This window comes from Rhopalosiphum padi, chromosome 1 (genome assembly GCF_020882245.1).
Source record: "Rhopalosiphum padi isolate XX-2018 chromosome 1, ASM2088224v1, whole genome shotgun sequence".
NCBI lineage: Eukaryota > Metazoa > Arthropoda > Insecta > Hemiptera > Aphididae > Rhopalosiphum > Rhopalosiphum padi.
The window spans coordinates 10966578-10984135 of NC_083597.1; the positions used below are offsets into that span (position 1 = coordinate 10966578).

Genomic DNA, 17558 nt, shown 5'->3' on the forward strand with positions numbered 1-17558 from the left:
CAATTAACTATAATATCACCCGCGGTTAAATGCAAGAATACATAATATGTATATTCTTGTCACAGCGCGCGGTCTGTTAATAGTTAAAGATTCACATTTCTTCAACTCTCGGCTTTTCAGTTCTCGCGTAAAGTATATATAATATAATGGTAACAGAATAATATAGACTACGTTATAAATGCATATCATATAATATTATGTAGCCGTATTTATAATAATTTATCGCGTGAAATCGTTAGTGTGATTAAAATACAAAAATGAGCTATATCCTGTCGGTGACTTCTATATATTATATTATAATATATAATAATATGATAATTGATAAAGATATAATATTATCATAATATAAAAATGAATAGAAATGTTACTACCGCAGAGTCGGCGGTATAGGCGGCAAAAGGGCCCGCCGACGTAGAATGTCGACTGCGACGTAGGTCTCGTATAGACGACTATATAGTGTAATATAATATACACATTATACGCATAACTATATAAGTAAATGTGTACATTAACATTATTATATTTATACATATAGTATATACAAAACGTATATAGCCGATGGATTTCTGCTGCATCATTTGTTTATCGTGTTGCGATGTGTCTATATACGTATATTGTATTATACGCTGTTTATATGGTGTTTATTATTATATAATCGACTCTCTTCGCGTGGGTTTCGCAGTAGTACGCATGTACACCCGCCAAGCTGCGGCCGAGCACGACGATCGTAGTACCCGTTTTCACGCGCAGACGTGTTAATTAACAACATTTACACAACACGCATCATACCGTGTATAATTATTATCGTACGTCGTGTGCATTACACATCGTTCGTCACTCTCGCCGTTGGAGTCACGTCAAACGGACGAGATGCACGCGGACGACTGCAGTTTGTATGCTGCCTCGGTCGTCGATGTCCGTCATTATCGTTATGTGTGTTATGTACGCAGATTCTGTAGGTACAACTAAAAAATTTGTATGACATACAAATCATACATCACGTAAACATTGTGTGTACGATCCAGGCCACACGGACACACTTTTTCAGGGAATGTGCATCGCATGCTTCATTAGTTCAACAGTTCAGGATATTTTATGCATTTAAGTGCACTGCAAGAGTGCAAGTGCATATTGCGTTTGATTCAAATTGTTGATAAAAAAAAAATTATAATCCTATAGCATAGCCCTGTGCCCCTATGTATAATGAATAATGATTATAATGTATATATTATATTATTATGCATTTATGTGAAAATCACGATAAACTAAATAATATGTGATATAGGTACTTTTAAAACAATATATAATATTGCATGTGCCCGATGAAAATATTCGCGTGATATATCATATAATATTATTGTATATACCACAGCGCTGCAGCTGACTGCTTGTTGCTTGTGAACTTGTAGCAATTGCATATTTTTTTTCTCATGAAAATGTAGAAGTGGTTTTACCAAAATGTGTAAGATGTTTATTGTATGCAATAACTTAGATTTGAAATTTTAAAGTCGAAGCTTTGCTTTTGCTAATTTTTTGTTGATGTGTGTCTTTTGTTGATTTTTCTTTAAAGTGTAACTATAAGTCTTAAAAATTTCATAAGAAATACGATCGCAATCAACCACATTCATGAGTATTATCTTTTTTTCCGACGGTGAAAATCTTGAATGGTCAATTATGTCATGTACAATTTTCATTATATGTGATATAAAAGATAATATATAATGTATAGCTAAACTTATTGTAAGAGAAAAACACCGTAAATAATATAGTAAAAAATTGTGGATTATAATGTTAATGGAAAATTCTAACAACTAATTGGACAATATTACAACAACTGGGGCAGAATGGGGAAATCGATCATTCGAAAGAGAAATGATGTAAAGCCAATAATCCTCAGCATTGTTTGTTTCGATGAATCTTTGCAAAAATAAACTTCGAAACTATTACAACTCCTGACCCACGCGCACAAAGAATAACTGCACTTTTTTTTATTTGATCGTCATACATGTGTATCTACGTATATAATATTTAATGTCGTACAGGGTTTTCGACAATTTTTACACGTTTTAATATCTTTTAGCGCTAAGATTTCATAGCCCCGCACCGGCTGCACCACATACGTTTTAATGAACGAACGCTCCTCTACCGCACACACGCATCACACGGATGATTCGTGATTTAACACGATACAATATTATAATAGAATATACGATGGAATATCCGACAATCGTCCCGTCGCGTAATAACAATAATACGGCGTTCAACTCTGTGTGAGATATATATTACAATATTGTAGAGTCGCTTGCGGTTCAACGGTGCCGGCGCGCGTGGCCTGGCGTCATCACAAAACGTGATACGTCTGTTTGTAAGTAATTATACACACACACACACACACACGCACATACATTATTATATTAAAATGAACACATACGTGCCGCCGCCGCCGCCGCTTCGTACAATGTAGTCGATAAATTTGACGTTATGTGTACAAATATAAATAACGTCGACGAATTAACAATGTCAAACACACACACAGTCACGCAGACTCGAACACACATTTTCATATTATTATTATTATTATAGACCGCACGCCACACACAGTTGTTCAAAGCTTGTTCTTTGTTTGGGGCGTCGTCGTCGGACGCCGCCGCGGCAAACGGACCGGTTCGAATCGTGTACGAACACGGCGCCGCTGCCGCCGACGGTAACCGGTCCCGTTATCAATCGGCGCGCGTGTATTGATAACGGACGTACGGGCCACGATTTGTTGTTGCGCGGTGCGCGCCGACGAGTTGGCCGCCCTCCGGCAGCCCCGTGACGTCTTATCGTTTTTCTCGGTTTGAAACGGCCTCGTACATAAAATGTTTATATTCATCTTGTATTACTGCAGTCGTACAGATTATGTGTATAATATTTGATCGAAACATTCGACATCAAAATATGTCCATAATCGTGCGTAGGTTCTCTTGTCAGTTGTCGGAAGAAGCTGTAAGTCTACACCTTCGGGAAGGGGATTCGGGAGTCCGTATACCACATTTTTGAAGCGAGGCAGCGATCACACAAAATCACGATAGATGTAGTTATATTAACCACGAGATTTTTATATATTAATCTAAATATAATATAAACGATTATTAATAATATACCATAACAGTTATCGACAAGTTCTTTTAAATAATAATAAAATATAATTTTAATATTTTACCTTTTGAGTTGCGTAGGCGTCGACACTATACCTATTATGCTGCGTTTAGCGCATAGTCGGTATTGTCACAGAACAAACCAGTAACCATATGCAGCCAAAGCTGTTATAAGTAACTATTTTATAGAATAACTGAATAAAAAACGCGTATAATATAATGTGATATTATTTAGATACTTTTGCAGATTGATATTGAAAAGATTTTTAAAAATTTAAGGGGCCGCTACACCAGCATTTGTTTTCTCTGTCTATCTCCCACTTAATATAGGAACAAAGATACTCCGTATTTCCACGATTACGACTCTCTGGTTCAGTTTAGGGCAAAAGCACCTATACTATATTTTATAAAGAAAAGTATTTCCTGTGCATTGACCGGATAGATTTTTAACATTTACAATTTTTAATAAATTATTAATGGTTAAAAATAATTGAAATTATTTTAAATTAAAACATACTTATATTTATAAAAAATGTAAATATTAAAAATCTATCCGTTCAATGCATAGGAAATACTCTTCTTTATAAAATATATAATATAGGTGCGCTTTTGCCCTATAAACTGAACCAGAGAATCGTAATCGTGGAAATACGGAGTATCTTTATATTCCTATATTAAGTGGGAGATAGACAGAGAAAAAAATACTGGTGTAGCGGCCTCTTAAGTAAATATTTCGGGGGTAGACTTCTGGCGGGAAAGGGTTAGAAAATCTTACAACGGAGGAGGCTACATCCAATGTGTAATATACACTTATACACTTACGTTATACAAACGTACGAAAAAATATGTTTTCCTGAAAATCTTGATAATTAATTTGTATTTACCAAAATCGAAAATATATACACTGTAATATGTCTATGACCTATGTATATTTTGTTCAGCGAGAGAACACGGCGATTCTGCGCATTCCCGTGCAACAGCTTGTAGCCATCGAGACCGGTTTAACTGTGGCAAGATGCCGATGTTACATTATAGGGATGCACAAAAAGCCAATTTTCATCGGGACACCTCGTGTTCTCTTCGACGGAGAATAGAGGCAATGATAAATTGCAGGTTGGAACTTGCAGTGTGCGGCAGGTACAGACTAGAATCTCAAGACATACGAAAAATGTTGAGATGGTATACAAAATTTTACATTTTTCTTTATGTACACTTTTTAAGTATGATTTTTTTCTACATATTACTATAAAATAATTTGTTTAACACGCCAAGTCATTTGCTATACTGCCTATATATTTTGTAAGTTATAATTTATTAACGTCACATTAGTATAAGTGATGGGTTTCTATAGCTTCCCGTGGATCACATCCCCAACAGTCGGCGACAGAAGGTTGCAGTACTGGAGTGTTTTGATTTAAAAAGAAATTGATTCGTCCAACTCGCCATTATGAACACACGTGTTTGTAATTATAATACAATATGTATGAAACGTAACGACGGTATTGTTATACTTATACTCTCACGCGTTAGACAATGCACGTGAAAGTAATTTTCCATCCAAAATCAGCATAGTCGGCTGGCAGTATAATGCGTATAATATCATGATAATGTTTAAAAATGTTTTAAAAGTGGAGGAATGACATAACGAAAACGTTCTTTTCCGTCACATTTAACATATTTTGTTATTACGATTCGACTCACGACACACTATACAGATATAATATTCTGTTATCCGCAGTACATTATTAATAATTACAGTGATCGAATATTGATAATTGATAATAAAACTATTAATAATAGTTATACGGTATAATATAGGTGTACCAGACAGTGGTGTTATCGTAGACGCAGTGGTTGTCTAGTGAATTCTCACTTCTCCGTTTTTCGATTAGTGTGTTAACCTATACGTATAAATGTATAATGTATAAATATAAGCATAAAAATATAGTGTCATGTAATACGCGGGTATACGGACGTATTTTTATAATAAATCTACCAATTTGATATATAAATAAAATTGCTGAACAAATCTTATCGGTTTCCGCGTACTCAAAACAAACGGACCGAACGGTTACATAACTTACATAATTTACACAGAATAGCTAATATATTTATTTATAACTCCGTGTCCCAACACGTGTGTTTAGAGTTATTATTTTAAATATTAGATATTATTATTATTATTATTATCGGGAAAAATGTTGTCTTATTCTCAGTGTTTCCACAAGCATATTAGCATAATCTTCTCACAGACCCTGTTTTGCACCGTGTGCATACGGTGCACATACACGGCGTGTTGGCCCTTGTTGTTTTATATACAAAAAAAAAATAAATAATACTCGTCGATTGTAATTAAATAGAATAAAACTATGTATTGTGTTTTACTGATTACATATTTTGTATATTTGGTAGTTAGTTTCTTTGTATATAATGTTTTGAAAAAAACAGCCCTACGAATTTCCTGAAGTTATTGAAAAAACACGAGTACCTACCTACATTATTAAAAAAAAATAAATTTTCAATTTATATATTAAATTATGTAAGTAGACTGTATAGCGTAAAACAATGCATCATTTTTTTTAAATTAAATAACTTGTATACGAAAATATCAAATTGCTAGCAATTATTATGTACCAAATGCAAACTTAGAGCTTTCGTCGCTTTTGACAATATGAAATTGTCAATTTAGGCAATACAAAACATAATTAAAAGAAACGCGTCGGCGTCGACGTCGATTTCAGGTCAATGATATATTTATTACACACTTACATAGGTACTTGAAACATTAATGGACCACCAGTGACCAGTAGCAGCTATAGGTACGTGAAAGTCGACTACAGTGTAATCCCGATTATCCGCGGAATAAAGTATAGCAGGGCATCCACGGATATAAGCGAATTCCGCGGATAATCCGAAAAATTAAAATTACGAATTAAACGTATTAACAATTACCAAAAAGTCCTAATATGTATTAAACAAGCGTATTGTATATTACGTTGTTATCGAGTAATCGACTATATCACAACCCAATTAAACCGATTATTATGTATATAATGTAAAGATATATATATATATTTGTATAAATTTAGGTATGTTGATGATTCTGCGGAAGACAACGGATAGTCCGCTCGCGGATAATCGAGAGTGCATCACTGTAATTATTTAGGAAGTTTATTGCTCAAACAGATCTTCAAGTTCATATTCGGAGATTTCGAAAAATTACACAAATTAGTTATTATTGTCTGCAATATTATAATTTATTAATTTGTTTATTCGTTTTGTTAATTGATTGTGTATTATTTCGTATAAGTATAGGTAGGTAAGTATAAGGTATACCATAAATAATTAAATTGCAAATTTAAAAGAATATCATCGAAGAAATGAGATTTTAATTTTATATTTGTATAGTATCTTGTATAGTCGTATTACATACTAGCATATAGGTATTACTGTTCGTTGCTTATTAATTTGTAATATTATTAATATTTAAATTTCGTTACTTCTGTGAGGATGTACAATGTATTATATTAATAAAAGTATGAAAACATTGAGAACACCACACGTTAAGTTATTGAGCGTGTGTGTACGATGTACTGTCTAAAACATTACGACTACTTCACTGCAGGTACCAGTACAACATTTTATCTGCGGTTTACACGAAACGCGAGTGCCAATTTCCCGACACCGTGTAGTAGGACGGGACTGAGTCTTCGGTACCGTGACGGACCGGCCCGCATCGATTGCGACTTGCAGACAATACGGCGGCGGCGGCGGCCAAGATTACACACCTGTGACCGAACCGTTACGTAGCGCGGCGTAACGGTGAATACACTCGGCACAAAAGTGTTGTACAATTACTATTATTATTACTATTATTATTATACTCGTCCGACGGTATATATTATGCGTTAAAATATAATACCTAGGCAAAGCGTGTACCTCCGACCTCGCATGTTCGCTTGGACGAAATAATAGACGTACTCCCCACACTATACAGAATTGTTTAGGTACATTGTATAGTAGATCGTGCCGAAGAGACGATTGTGCCAGACGTACGAGTGCTGTACAGTGTACTTGTATTGCATGTATAACTATGTAAGTGTATATTATTGCAGCGGTGCAGGTTACGAGAGACTTGTGAGCAAATTTCGCATGAAGACACTGTAGCTATATGTATATGCAACCTGCCCGTTTCATTTATATATTTTCGATCAATATTTCTCGTAGGTGGTAACCCGCACATGATGCACACCTATATCTATATAATATGTTGTTATTTTGTGTATCCCTCGAGGCGAATTCGAAATGAAAAGCCACGTACGATCTGCGAATTGCAGACGGATGAACCACGCGTGTGATTGCAATATGCTCCGCCGGGAACGAAACGATTCGTTCAAAAGGTTTTTCGCAAACGCGTTTTCTGCGACCTCTGCGTACTGGGATTCAACAATTCCCTCGCAATGAGAAAAATGGGATGTTCAGGATGACCTAAGATCTGACTGTAAAGAATTACAGGACGACGGAAGCTTACTAAAATATGCCCGAACGCTTCACATAATATATACAAGATCGCAAGGACTTATATGAAGAATTTACGTATCGAGAATACGATTTCATAACAAGAGATTAATTTCAAGAATAATAGGTAAGTCCCGTTGATTACACGAAAGGAAGAATAAAAAATTAAGAAAATTTCACTAATACTATATATGAGTATAGTTGTTTCTTAACACAACAAAGTTATTATGTGATGAGATGCAAAAACATATATACTGTTTTGAAAAACAAATTAGCGTTGTATAGAGTTTACTTAAATGTTGTATGTAAATTTAAAAATTTCATTTATTTTCTTATATACATTGATATTCCAACACTTATTGTTATTTAAAAAAAAAATGTAATTACGAAATTAGTTAGGTGTTCAGTCATACCCCAGCCCCCTATTGTACGTAAATGCATTATATGCCGAGATTTAGATATAATATATATAAAAGATTTGTATTTGTTTTACGTGATTTGTAGCGCGGAACAACATTACTACAGAGAAATAAAACCGGAATTTACAAAAAACAAAAACAATTACCGCTTCCAAAATAATATAATATAATAATTTATATAGGTATACATGAAACGAAACACGCGCACACGTCATGATGTGTCTAATAAGTTTTCCGCTCGTTTATTATATAGACCGCGTATATATGTATCAAGCGCGTTCCGTAAAATCACCGACCGTCCAATAATAACAGAAAAAACACAGCAACATTACAGCTGTAGCCTGTAGCACATTTTAAACAGACGTAGTTGCGTTCTATATAGTACCCATCACATACACAAATAGAGTACACATTTCTGTAATTATATTAACGTACCTACATATATATTCCCGCAGCGATTTGGCAAAGTATTCGCTAATAAAAAATTAAAAATATTTTCTTGTTTTCATATACGAGATCGATATTATATAATATATATATATATTATAAAGAGTACAGTTGAAATTTATTTTTATTTAATATTATGAACTGATTTTTTACTATACAGATTGTAGCTATTGGCTATTAAAATGGAGACACATATTATTATTGGTACGTTTATTGCGTAATTATGAAATCGTAAAAAACATTGTCAGATACATGAGGTCATATTGTCGTCATGTTGTCGTCTGTTGTTTATTAATAATTTAATATCATTATTATATATTATATATATATATAGGTGTACATGATGACGCTTGACCACGTCATTATATCGTCAACTATGTACACATAGATAACATGATGCATATTTACTATTTATAACGAAGATGATGAACGCGTCTATTGTGTAAACGCGGACAGAATTTAATGACTTATTTTAAAAGCGATAATTGTTTTTTTTTTTACATTCAGATTTTATTCCGCTACAGTAGTGTCCGTTCCGCGCTGCAGATCACGTAAAACGAATACAAATCTTTTTACGACCAGTCGTTTAGGATTACAGTGTGCTATGTCGAGGTTCACCGCATGTATATATTTATTGTATAAAGTGTACTATAATATAATATTACCGAGTTTCTAATAGGGTTGCCAGATTTTGACCTCGAAAAAAAAATAAATACAATAAATTTATAGTATGATGAAATGCGTTAAACGTCAACACTTGAAAAAATATTTGTATTACCTTATTATATGTATACGGATAGATTATAGCCTATAGGACGATATATTTGTTTTGGTATAGGACGAGTGGCCCGAGTGGGATCATTGTAACATTATTGGTTTTTTGTGTAAATTGTATATATTATATAAGCAGTAATTATATCAAGTGTCTCACAACAGTCACAACAAATTAACTGAAAACTAAAGACGAGATATAAACGGGACGTTTTTTAAATACAAGAAAACGTCTTGTGGCGTTCCGAAGAGTTGTCACTTGTTAGAACAACGGGATAATATCCTTTTAAAACACGGGACATAATATAACGTATTGTTACGTAACTATTCACAATGTATTTCTATACGGATTTCTTCTAGGATTACGTCCTAATCCCAAAACGCAGCGTATATTATACCTATATATAATATTATATACATTAAGAAATAATAATACTCAACTGTCTCAACTATGTTTATACGACGTTTCGCACTATATCTTTTATATACATCGTATAATATAATATGTATATTATATATTATATATTATATATTATATATAGATACGCTTTTAATCGTGGCAAAATTGAAGATGGCGTTTTACATCATATAGTATTGGGGGGAGGGAGAGATAACGGTATGAAAAATAAGTTAATGAATAGTTATGATCAATTCTCATGCATTATATATATATACATATTGCAGGTACCCCAGTCAAGGGTTGTTATAATTTATTATATAGGTCCGCGAGAGAATATTGATTTTGTCGAACCGCATAGTAGCCGTTGCTGCAGATTCACACACAAACAATAAAGCGATATAATATTATTATAATATACGACTCCGCACGTATATATAATAATAATAAGTACACGGAAAACGTCAAAGGCCTTGTCGTCGAGGCGCGTATACATATATTGTGCTCGCGTGAACGCTGCTTCGGGCGCTACATGCAATACTCCCCTCGACGTCGGAAAAATTCATTATTTATACACACGCATCATATGCAGCATTCTATACTCTGTCGACGGTAAAAAATTACCCCCGTCCCGTCGGCGAGGTGCGAAGGAAACGCTGCAGCTCGTTTTTCCCCTGCTTCCTTTTAAAGCCCGCGCGGCCGTGGTTGAGTGATTGCTATACAGGTATATGTATATTAGTTGTGAAAAACGACCATCAGTGTTCGGATTTAGCTCTATTTTATTTTCCCTGTTGGTTTAATGTAAAATCCTTTCAACTATAAACTTAATTCTTTTTTCTTTTTTTTAAAAACACGAATTTTGTTTGATTACATTTTTTAAGAGGACGTGTCACCCAAAGCGAAACGTATACAACGTCCAAGAGAATGCGCTGTTAGGTGTTTTCGCGATCCGCAAGCACGCGGCGTTAAGCCACGCCCACTATTCGCAGTCGACGGCTGCTCGTTCGGGAGCGTCGCTTATTATTATATGAACGTTCTTCTGAATACTTATATGTCGCGATGTACTATTTTCTTGATAACCGCGCGCCGCGTACCCACCTTCTATTTTTTAAATTAAGTTACTGCTAGCATTTGTATATACACTAAAATATAGATCGTAAAAACTGTAATACAATATAGCTTGATTCGTATTTATACCTTTATTACTTCTAATTCAAATAAAATAAAATAAAATAATAATAATCAATATAGTAAATAAAAATAACACAATTGAATTAATATTAAATTTTCGTGTTTCGTCTATCTCGTTAATCTGTTATTTTTTAATATATTCTATTTATAATACACATTGTAGTAAATTTACTAATTGACTAATGGTAGACAATTAATATAAAAAACAAATGTAAATAATAATAATTTCTAGAAAAACATATATTGTTTGTGTGGATGTATTATTTCTCCATTTAAAATAATTACACCTAAAAATATAATTTGTTATATATATGAACTATATATTTTTTTTATCTTGTAAATTTTTCATGTTTTGTATTATATGTGGAGGCTCAATAATGTCACTTTTTAATAATCTTTTACTATATTGAGGGTCTATAATTTCTCTGAGTAAGCACTCTTCGTAAAATCTACAAATAAAATTGAATGAATATTATATACGATTCAATGTAAAATTAAGTACCTATGTCCTATGTGTACTGCAATACTTACAATTTGAGATGCGCTTCCATTTTTGAAGCCCAAAATACATCGTCATACCTTATAACTTCAAGATGAGTCCATTTTGATGTGTAAATAAAAAAAATACATATTTGGCGACCAGTGATATGTAATTGCCCTTGTATTTGATAAAAATAATGGCTTTCTTCTTTTAAAGTGTATATATTGTTTACAACTTTCATATAAGGTAGCTAAATCAATAATATAACATTTTAAAATTATATATCTATGAGTATATTATATAATACACAACAACATGTTAAATACTACCTTTTTATCAAAAACCGCTTTTTCTAAACTTTCGTAATTTTTAACAGAATAAGGACATTTAATTTCACAAATCGCATCCTCTCCGATTAGCCCATCTAAAATCAAAGTTTTTGTTGAATTTATTTATTTTTATTAAATATAGTATGAACAAATAATGACAATCAATAATCAAAAAAAATATAAAAATTGTTACCCGGAGTCGCTGCTAGGTAAGGAACCATTCTGTCGACAAACAATCCACATTTTGCTATTGGTTTTTTAATAATTTCTGTGAGGGATTTTATGGCTATTTGTTCAGTTATTTTACCATATTCGGTTGCGTTGGTAATCACATTTCCATAAATTATATTATGTACCATTATTTTACATGATGTATGAGGTCGCATCTTACATATTTTTCCAAAATTGGAGGCTGTCAAACGTTTTCGTCTTTCTTCAAACCACTTTTGGTTATTAGCTTGATTCCTAGTTTCAATTTCCATCAATTTTCTGGATGACTCAGAAAGTGTGATCGATAAAATATGTTGTACTTTTTTAATTTCAAATTCTTCATCAGACATACAATCATTGAGTGGTTCTGCAAGTCCATAATTTTCATCCGGGCCTTTTGATGTTGAATTTTTATTTTTATACTTTCCTTTTGATAAGAAAAGGGCTCGTCTATTTCTTAAACTTTTTTTTCGTCAGTTGAATATTTCATAAAACGTTTGGCAACTAGTCCTGTTGAATAAGATAAAATATAAATAACTTATAAAAACTTAAAAATATAAGTTACCAAATAAGTAGCCAAAATTAAATTTTATTAAGATTTACATTTTTATTTATATAATGTATCTAAATCATTTATGTTTTTTCTATTGATTAATTAAAATATATTGTATATTTAAGTACATTTCTTACAATAGGTACTTTATAACTTGTAAATAATTTGTATGAACTATGAATTCAATTAATATTTATTATAATTTTTATAAATACCTGGGCTTTGCTTTGTTATATTTTTATGAATCATACGAATATATTCACCACCGGAATTGAATGATACTATAGCTGCTTGAACTCTTGTGTTGTAGGATTGTTTTTGGCTGAAATTTAACCTTTTACCGGCTATATATTTGTTGATTATACTGTTGAATTGTTCACAATAATTATTATCAATATCGAATAGTAAACTCTTGGCGTTGTCCACTACACGACGAAGAATATGGTCAATTTGATTCATTAGACCACACTTTATTACCTCCGGGACTAAATTTGTTTCACATTGTTTTGGTCCAGGACAAAAATATTGTTCACACTTTGTATGTTGACCAAAAATATGATAAGGTGCATTCAGTATGTCCTTACGTAATCCTAAAATGTAATTGAAATAATTATACCAATTATAGATACGACCTAACAATATTATATTTATTTTACTTTTAGATTCGGAGTGGATTTTTGTTTATATTTTAATTTTTGGATATAAATTTTAGAATTGTATAAAAGGAATTTATTAAATATTTTTATTTATTTTCACCTTCTATTTTTTCATAAAGTGACTGATCTAAATTTTTCCTGTATTTGATAGATTTGGTAATGGCTGTACGAAATTGAATTGTATTTCGAATTATAAATTTACGAATATAACAGGGGTATGTTGTATTTCTTGTAAGTGCCATTAATTTTTGACAATAATTTCGTAGAATATGGTTTCTACATTCAATTTTTTCTACTAGTAGACGTGGACCATACGGAAGTAATTCGTGTAGACGTTTAGTAACACTACTATCACCATCGCCTATAAATTTAAACAAATTGAAATTTGTTTGCAAATATATTCGTATTACTTATTTGATGGTGTACTACTTATCAATAGTGGTATATCACCATTTGTACTATAAAACAGTTAATTAATTAATAGATATATTATTTTTAACTAAAATCTTAAGTATATAGTAATATAGTATTGTACATAATAAGTACATAAAGTGTTTAGTATATTATTACCAATCGGAAGTAGGGATTGATGTCGAAGTACCTGGAAGACAGTTATCGGCGCCTAAAGTGGGCGAGTCAATATTTTTGATTTTTTGATTTCAGTTTCAATTTTCGGTGAGTTAGTAATATTCAAGTGTGAAGATTCCACATAGTTGATTAAAATTGCATTATATCGATTTTTTTCAACTAATTTAAAGACACTTTTGTGTACATTTTCCGATGCAAAGTATTCGACATGCACAATAGGGTTTTTATCGTTTGGTAATACATTTGTGCCTGTTACTTGCCATTCGATGCCATCTGAGGTAAATTCTGTTTGATTACAATTTATACAAATATACCACTTACCTGGCTGTGGCTCAAGTTTTGAACATTGAACAACGTTTGATACATTAGTTGGGTTCCTAAGCATTTTTTTAGCTTCCAATAAATTAACTTTAAAACAATTAGTTAAAAAATACACTTTTACATCCTTCGTATTGCATTGTTGATTTTTTGACTTAAACATTTTTCAATTTTTGTATATCAATTTTTAAGAAATAAAAATAACAGACCAAAGTAGATCACAGTTAGTATAGTCGAGTCACACGATCACGTCTTACTAAATTGTTAAATGTTACAGCTATTTACAACATATTATATTAAAATTAAAGGAATCTGCTGAATAAACCCTTTTTGAACGAGAACAATAATTAAATTATAGGAAAATATAAAACAATATTCATCATTGTTATTCCTGTTTTTCCTTTTACATTTTTTCAATTATTAATAATAGGTGAAATTTTTACTGATTTAATTTTTTTATTAAAAATAAAAAAAAATTTGTCAACAATAAATTATTATACAAAATATATTCTACTTCAATTGAAAAAAAAAATATTTTAATCATATGTTGAAAAATTTCAACATTACGATAAATGATTTTATACAGTAGCAGTAGCGCAAATAATATGAATAACGAATATAAATACGAACAATAATATTCATACCAATCATACATTCATACTCAGTATTATTATTTCACGTATCGATAATTATTTGAGTATTTATAAACCATGCGCGGTCACGATAAGAAAACTCGTTTTGGTCTATGGTACGGTACTGTACGCGGGGTGGAGGAATGAAGACCGAGTATCGAAGGCTGCCGCTGACGATGAGCGCAGCACATGTCCGAGCGTAATTATACTTTTTTTTACCGTAAAACATGGTTTCGTACTTCCAATAATACGGCTTACTGAACGGTTATAAAGCAAAAACACCTATTATAAAAAATGTAGAGGAGAATTTTATCTAGAATCGTATAGAGCCCAATTTTTGATATCTTTTTTCAATCGTCCAATATTTCACAATGAATTTTATGGTTTTTTTTACTATTTATTATATTTATTATTTCAATAATTAATAAAAATATCGAAAATCAGGCTCTATACGATTCTAGATAAAATTCTCCTCTACAAATTTCATAATAGGTGTTTTTCACGTAAAACCCTTCAGTAAGCCGTATTATTGGAAGTACGAAAACATGTTTTTACGGCATATTTTTCTGGGGTGACACGTCCTCTTAAACAATATATTATTATAATTATATAGTGACCAAATATAAAAATCGAAATTGTTGTTCCATAAAAAATGTGTTATGTATTAATTTTAGATAAATTGTATACAATGTATATCATAATTCATATACAACTATAGTTTTATTTTTATTTGTTTCATACTATACGGTGAAAAATATATGATGGCACTCGTATACACCACATTTTTAAAAATAATATATAGTTAAATTTCATGTACTTAATAATATTGTAATATATTGTTTTTTACAATGCAACAAAAAAACTACTATAGCTAGCCGACGAAAAAAAGTACTTAAACTTACCATAATAAAATATCATGATATATATTATTAATTAATATATTATATTATTATGTAATATGTTCCGTGTTGGCTTTAATTGGTTTTAGCTTGTATTGCGTTTAATTAATAATTTATCGATATTATTTAGATGAGCAAATTATTATTGCTTGCGTAATGCTTGTATACTGTAGACAGAAGTATTATATTATATATAGTAAATTGTAGGCGTCTGCTGCGCCCATTCTTTCGCTTCAACCTTTTTGTCGTTTACATTTTATTTAGCATTATTGTTTTGTTTATACTTTAACCTTTATTTGTTCAAGTTAAAACAAACAAAAACAAGCTGTTTAGTCATAATATTTTTTAAATTAATTTACCAATGATATATTTACATTTGAATACGCATTATATTGTATCATGTTATGCCATTATTGTTTAATATATCCGAGCAGGTGAGCTGCAACTTGACAAATTAATAATAGGTATTAAATATTGTGCCGCAATATTAATAAATAAGATACATAGGTGCATAGTATGTTGACACAATTAATACAATAAAAGGTTAAATGGGTATTATATTTTATAATATATATAGCAGAATATTACTACCAAACTTTCTGTGTATTCATTTAGTGTTCAAATTTATTCATCATTATTATTTGATTAATTTATAAATTTATTCTTAAAATGTTTAAATATTTTAGGCACGTCAAATATGATCTAAATGTATAATATATATACATGTTAAAATGGGAACCGATAACACAGATATTTCAAAAAAAGTATAATGTTTATCTATAACATTTTTTATCACAATATTAAATTTTATCATTATAATATACGAGTAATTAATAATTTTATATACTATTATGCTAACGAGTTACAGTTTATTATAAATTATAATGATATATACGTATAATTGATTTAGCCATTATACATATACCTATATCCTATTTATGAATCGTTTGAATGTTGATAGTGAGTCTAAGACGGGTTTAAACACATGCTAACCCTTATAATTAATATGAATTATTTTGGAAATCATAAAAATGTATTAATTAGAAATAGGTAGCCAATGGATACCTACAATATTATATTAAATCGTTTATTATACTTCCATTTAGGAACATTCTATCCGACGACGATAAATATTATAATAATATATTCGATAAAAATCAAAATTATTAACGCTTAATTAATTAAATTATACATATACAAATTGAACATTTCAATTGACGGTATACGTATGTGACATTTCGAAACCGATTTATAGGATAAACCGATATCGGTGTGCAGCATTGGCTTTACAAAAGCAGTGGTCGGCGAGACAGTGATTTATCAGTACTCGCGACGATCAAATCCTATTATACACGTCGTGACGGCATCACTGCAGATGATATACTTTTTGCACGTTGTACTGCAGCGCACGTTTATCGTCCGCCCGCTGACGCCCACCTACATGAAATAATTTTATACGCGTATACCTATATAATATACATTGTCATCGGATTGACAACATTCAACGAAATCGTCGTGTTTTAGTATTGCCCGTTGAAATGGGACACTGCGTGGCGCTGAGCGAGCGTTATGGATTTTTTTTTCTTTTTAATTGACAGCCGCGGGGTGCCGAACGCGCGGGATACCATCATCATGTGCACAAGTCGTAGTAAATTTGTTTGTGGGCTTGTGGCGGACGACGGGTATAGTGCGATGCGCGACTATTTAACGATACAGCACCCTCGTCGACCTCACTGTTATATTACAGTCAATGTAAAATAACATCGCGGCGACCACCGGCCTCTCTCTCGATCGCGATGACGGAAAACCGATCGTGCACGTTATAATATTATTGTTATATTAATAAAAACTCGCGTCGCGCATAATAACGTTTCGGTTATGTCGCGTATTACAGTGGTATATACGAGAGTTTTCTGTGACCCGCGCGACCATCACGAATCAACTCGCGCACGAACCGGCTATATGTATACATCCCCGCAAATGTAATCGCACCCGAGGCGGTATCCTGC

The 17558-nt window shown here is 31.8% G+C and overlaps 2 protein-coding genes across 2 annotated transcripts; both read right to left on the reverse strand.

The window, feature by feature from the left end:
* Positions 1 to 10574: 10574 nt before the first annotated feature.
* Positions 10575 to 12276, reverse strand: LOC132918276 (uncharacterized). Its single transcript, XM_060979430.1, has 4 exons — positions 11887 to 12276; positions 11694 to 11788; positions 11415 to 11614; positions 10575 to 11332 (listed from the first exon to the last, which is right to left on the reverse strand). Exons 1-4 carry the CDS (start codon positions 12251 to 12253, stop codon positions 11200 to 11202), a joined length of 795 nt encoding a protein of 264 aa, XP_060835413.1. The 5' UTR covers positions 12254 to 12276; the 3' UTR covers positions 10575 to 11199.
* An 8-nt stretch (positions 12277 to 12284) lies between these two features.
* LOC132931819 (uncharacterized) lies at positions 12285 to 14085 on the reverse strand. The gene is made up of 4 exons (XM_060997853.1): positions 14022 to 14085; positions 13213 to 13521; positions 12672 to 13046; positions 12285 to 12413 (listed from the first exon to the last, which is right to left on the reverse strand). The coding sequence occupies exons 1-4, from the start codon at positions 14083 to 14085 to the stop codon at positions 12361 to 12363; spliced, it is 801 nt and encodes a 266-aa protein (XP_060853836.1). The 3' UTR covers positions 12285 to 12360.
* Between the last annotated feature and the right edge of the window lie 3473 nt (positions 14086 to 17558).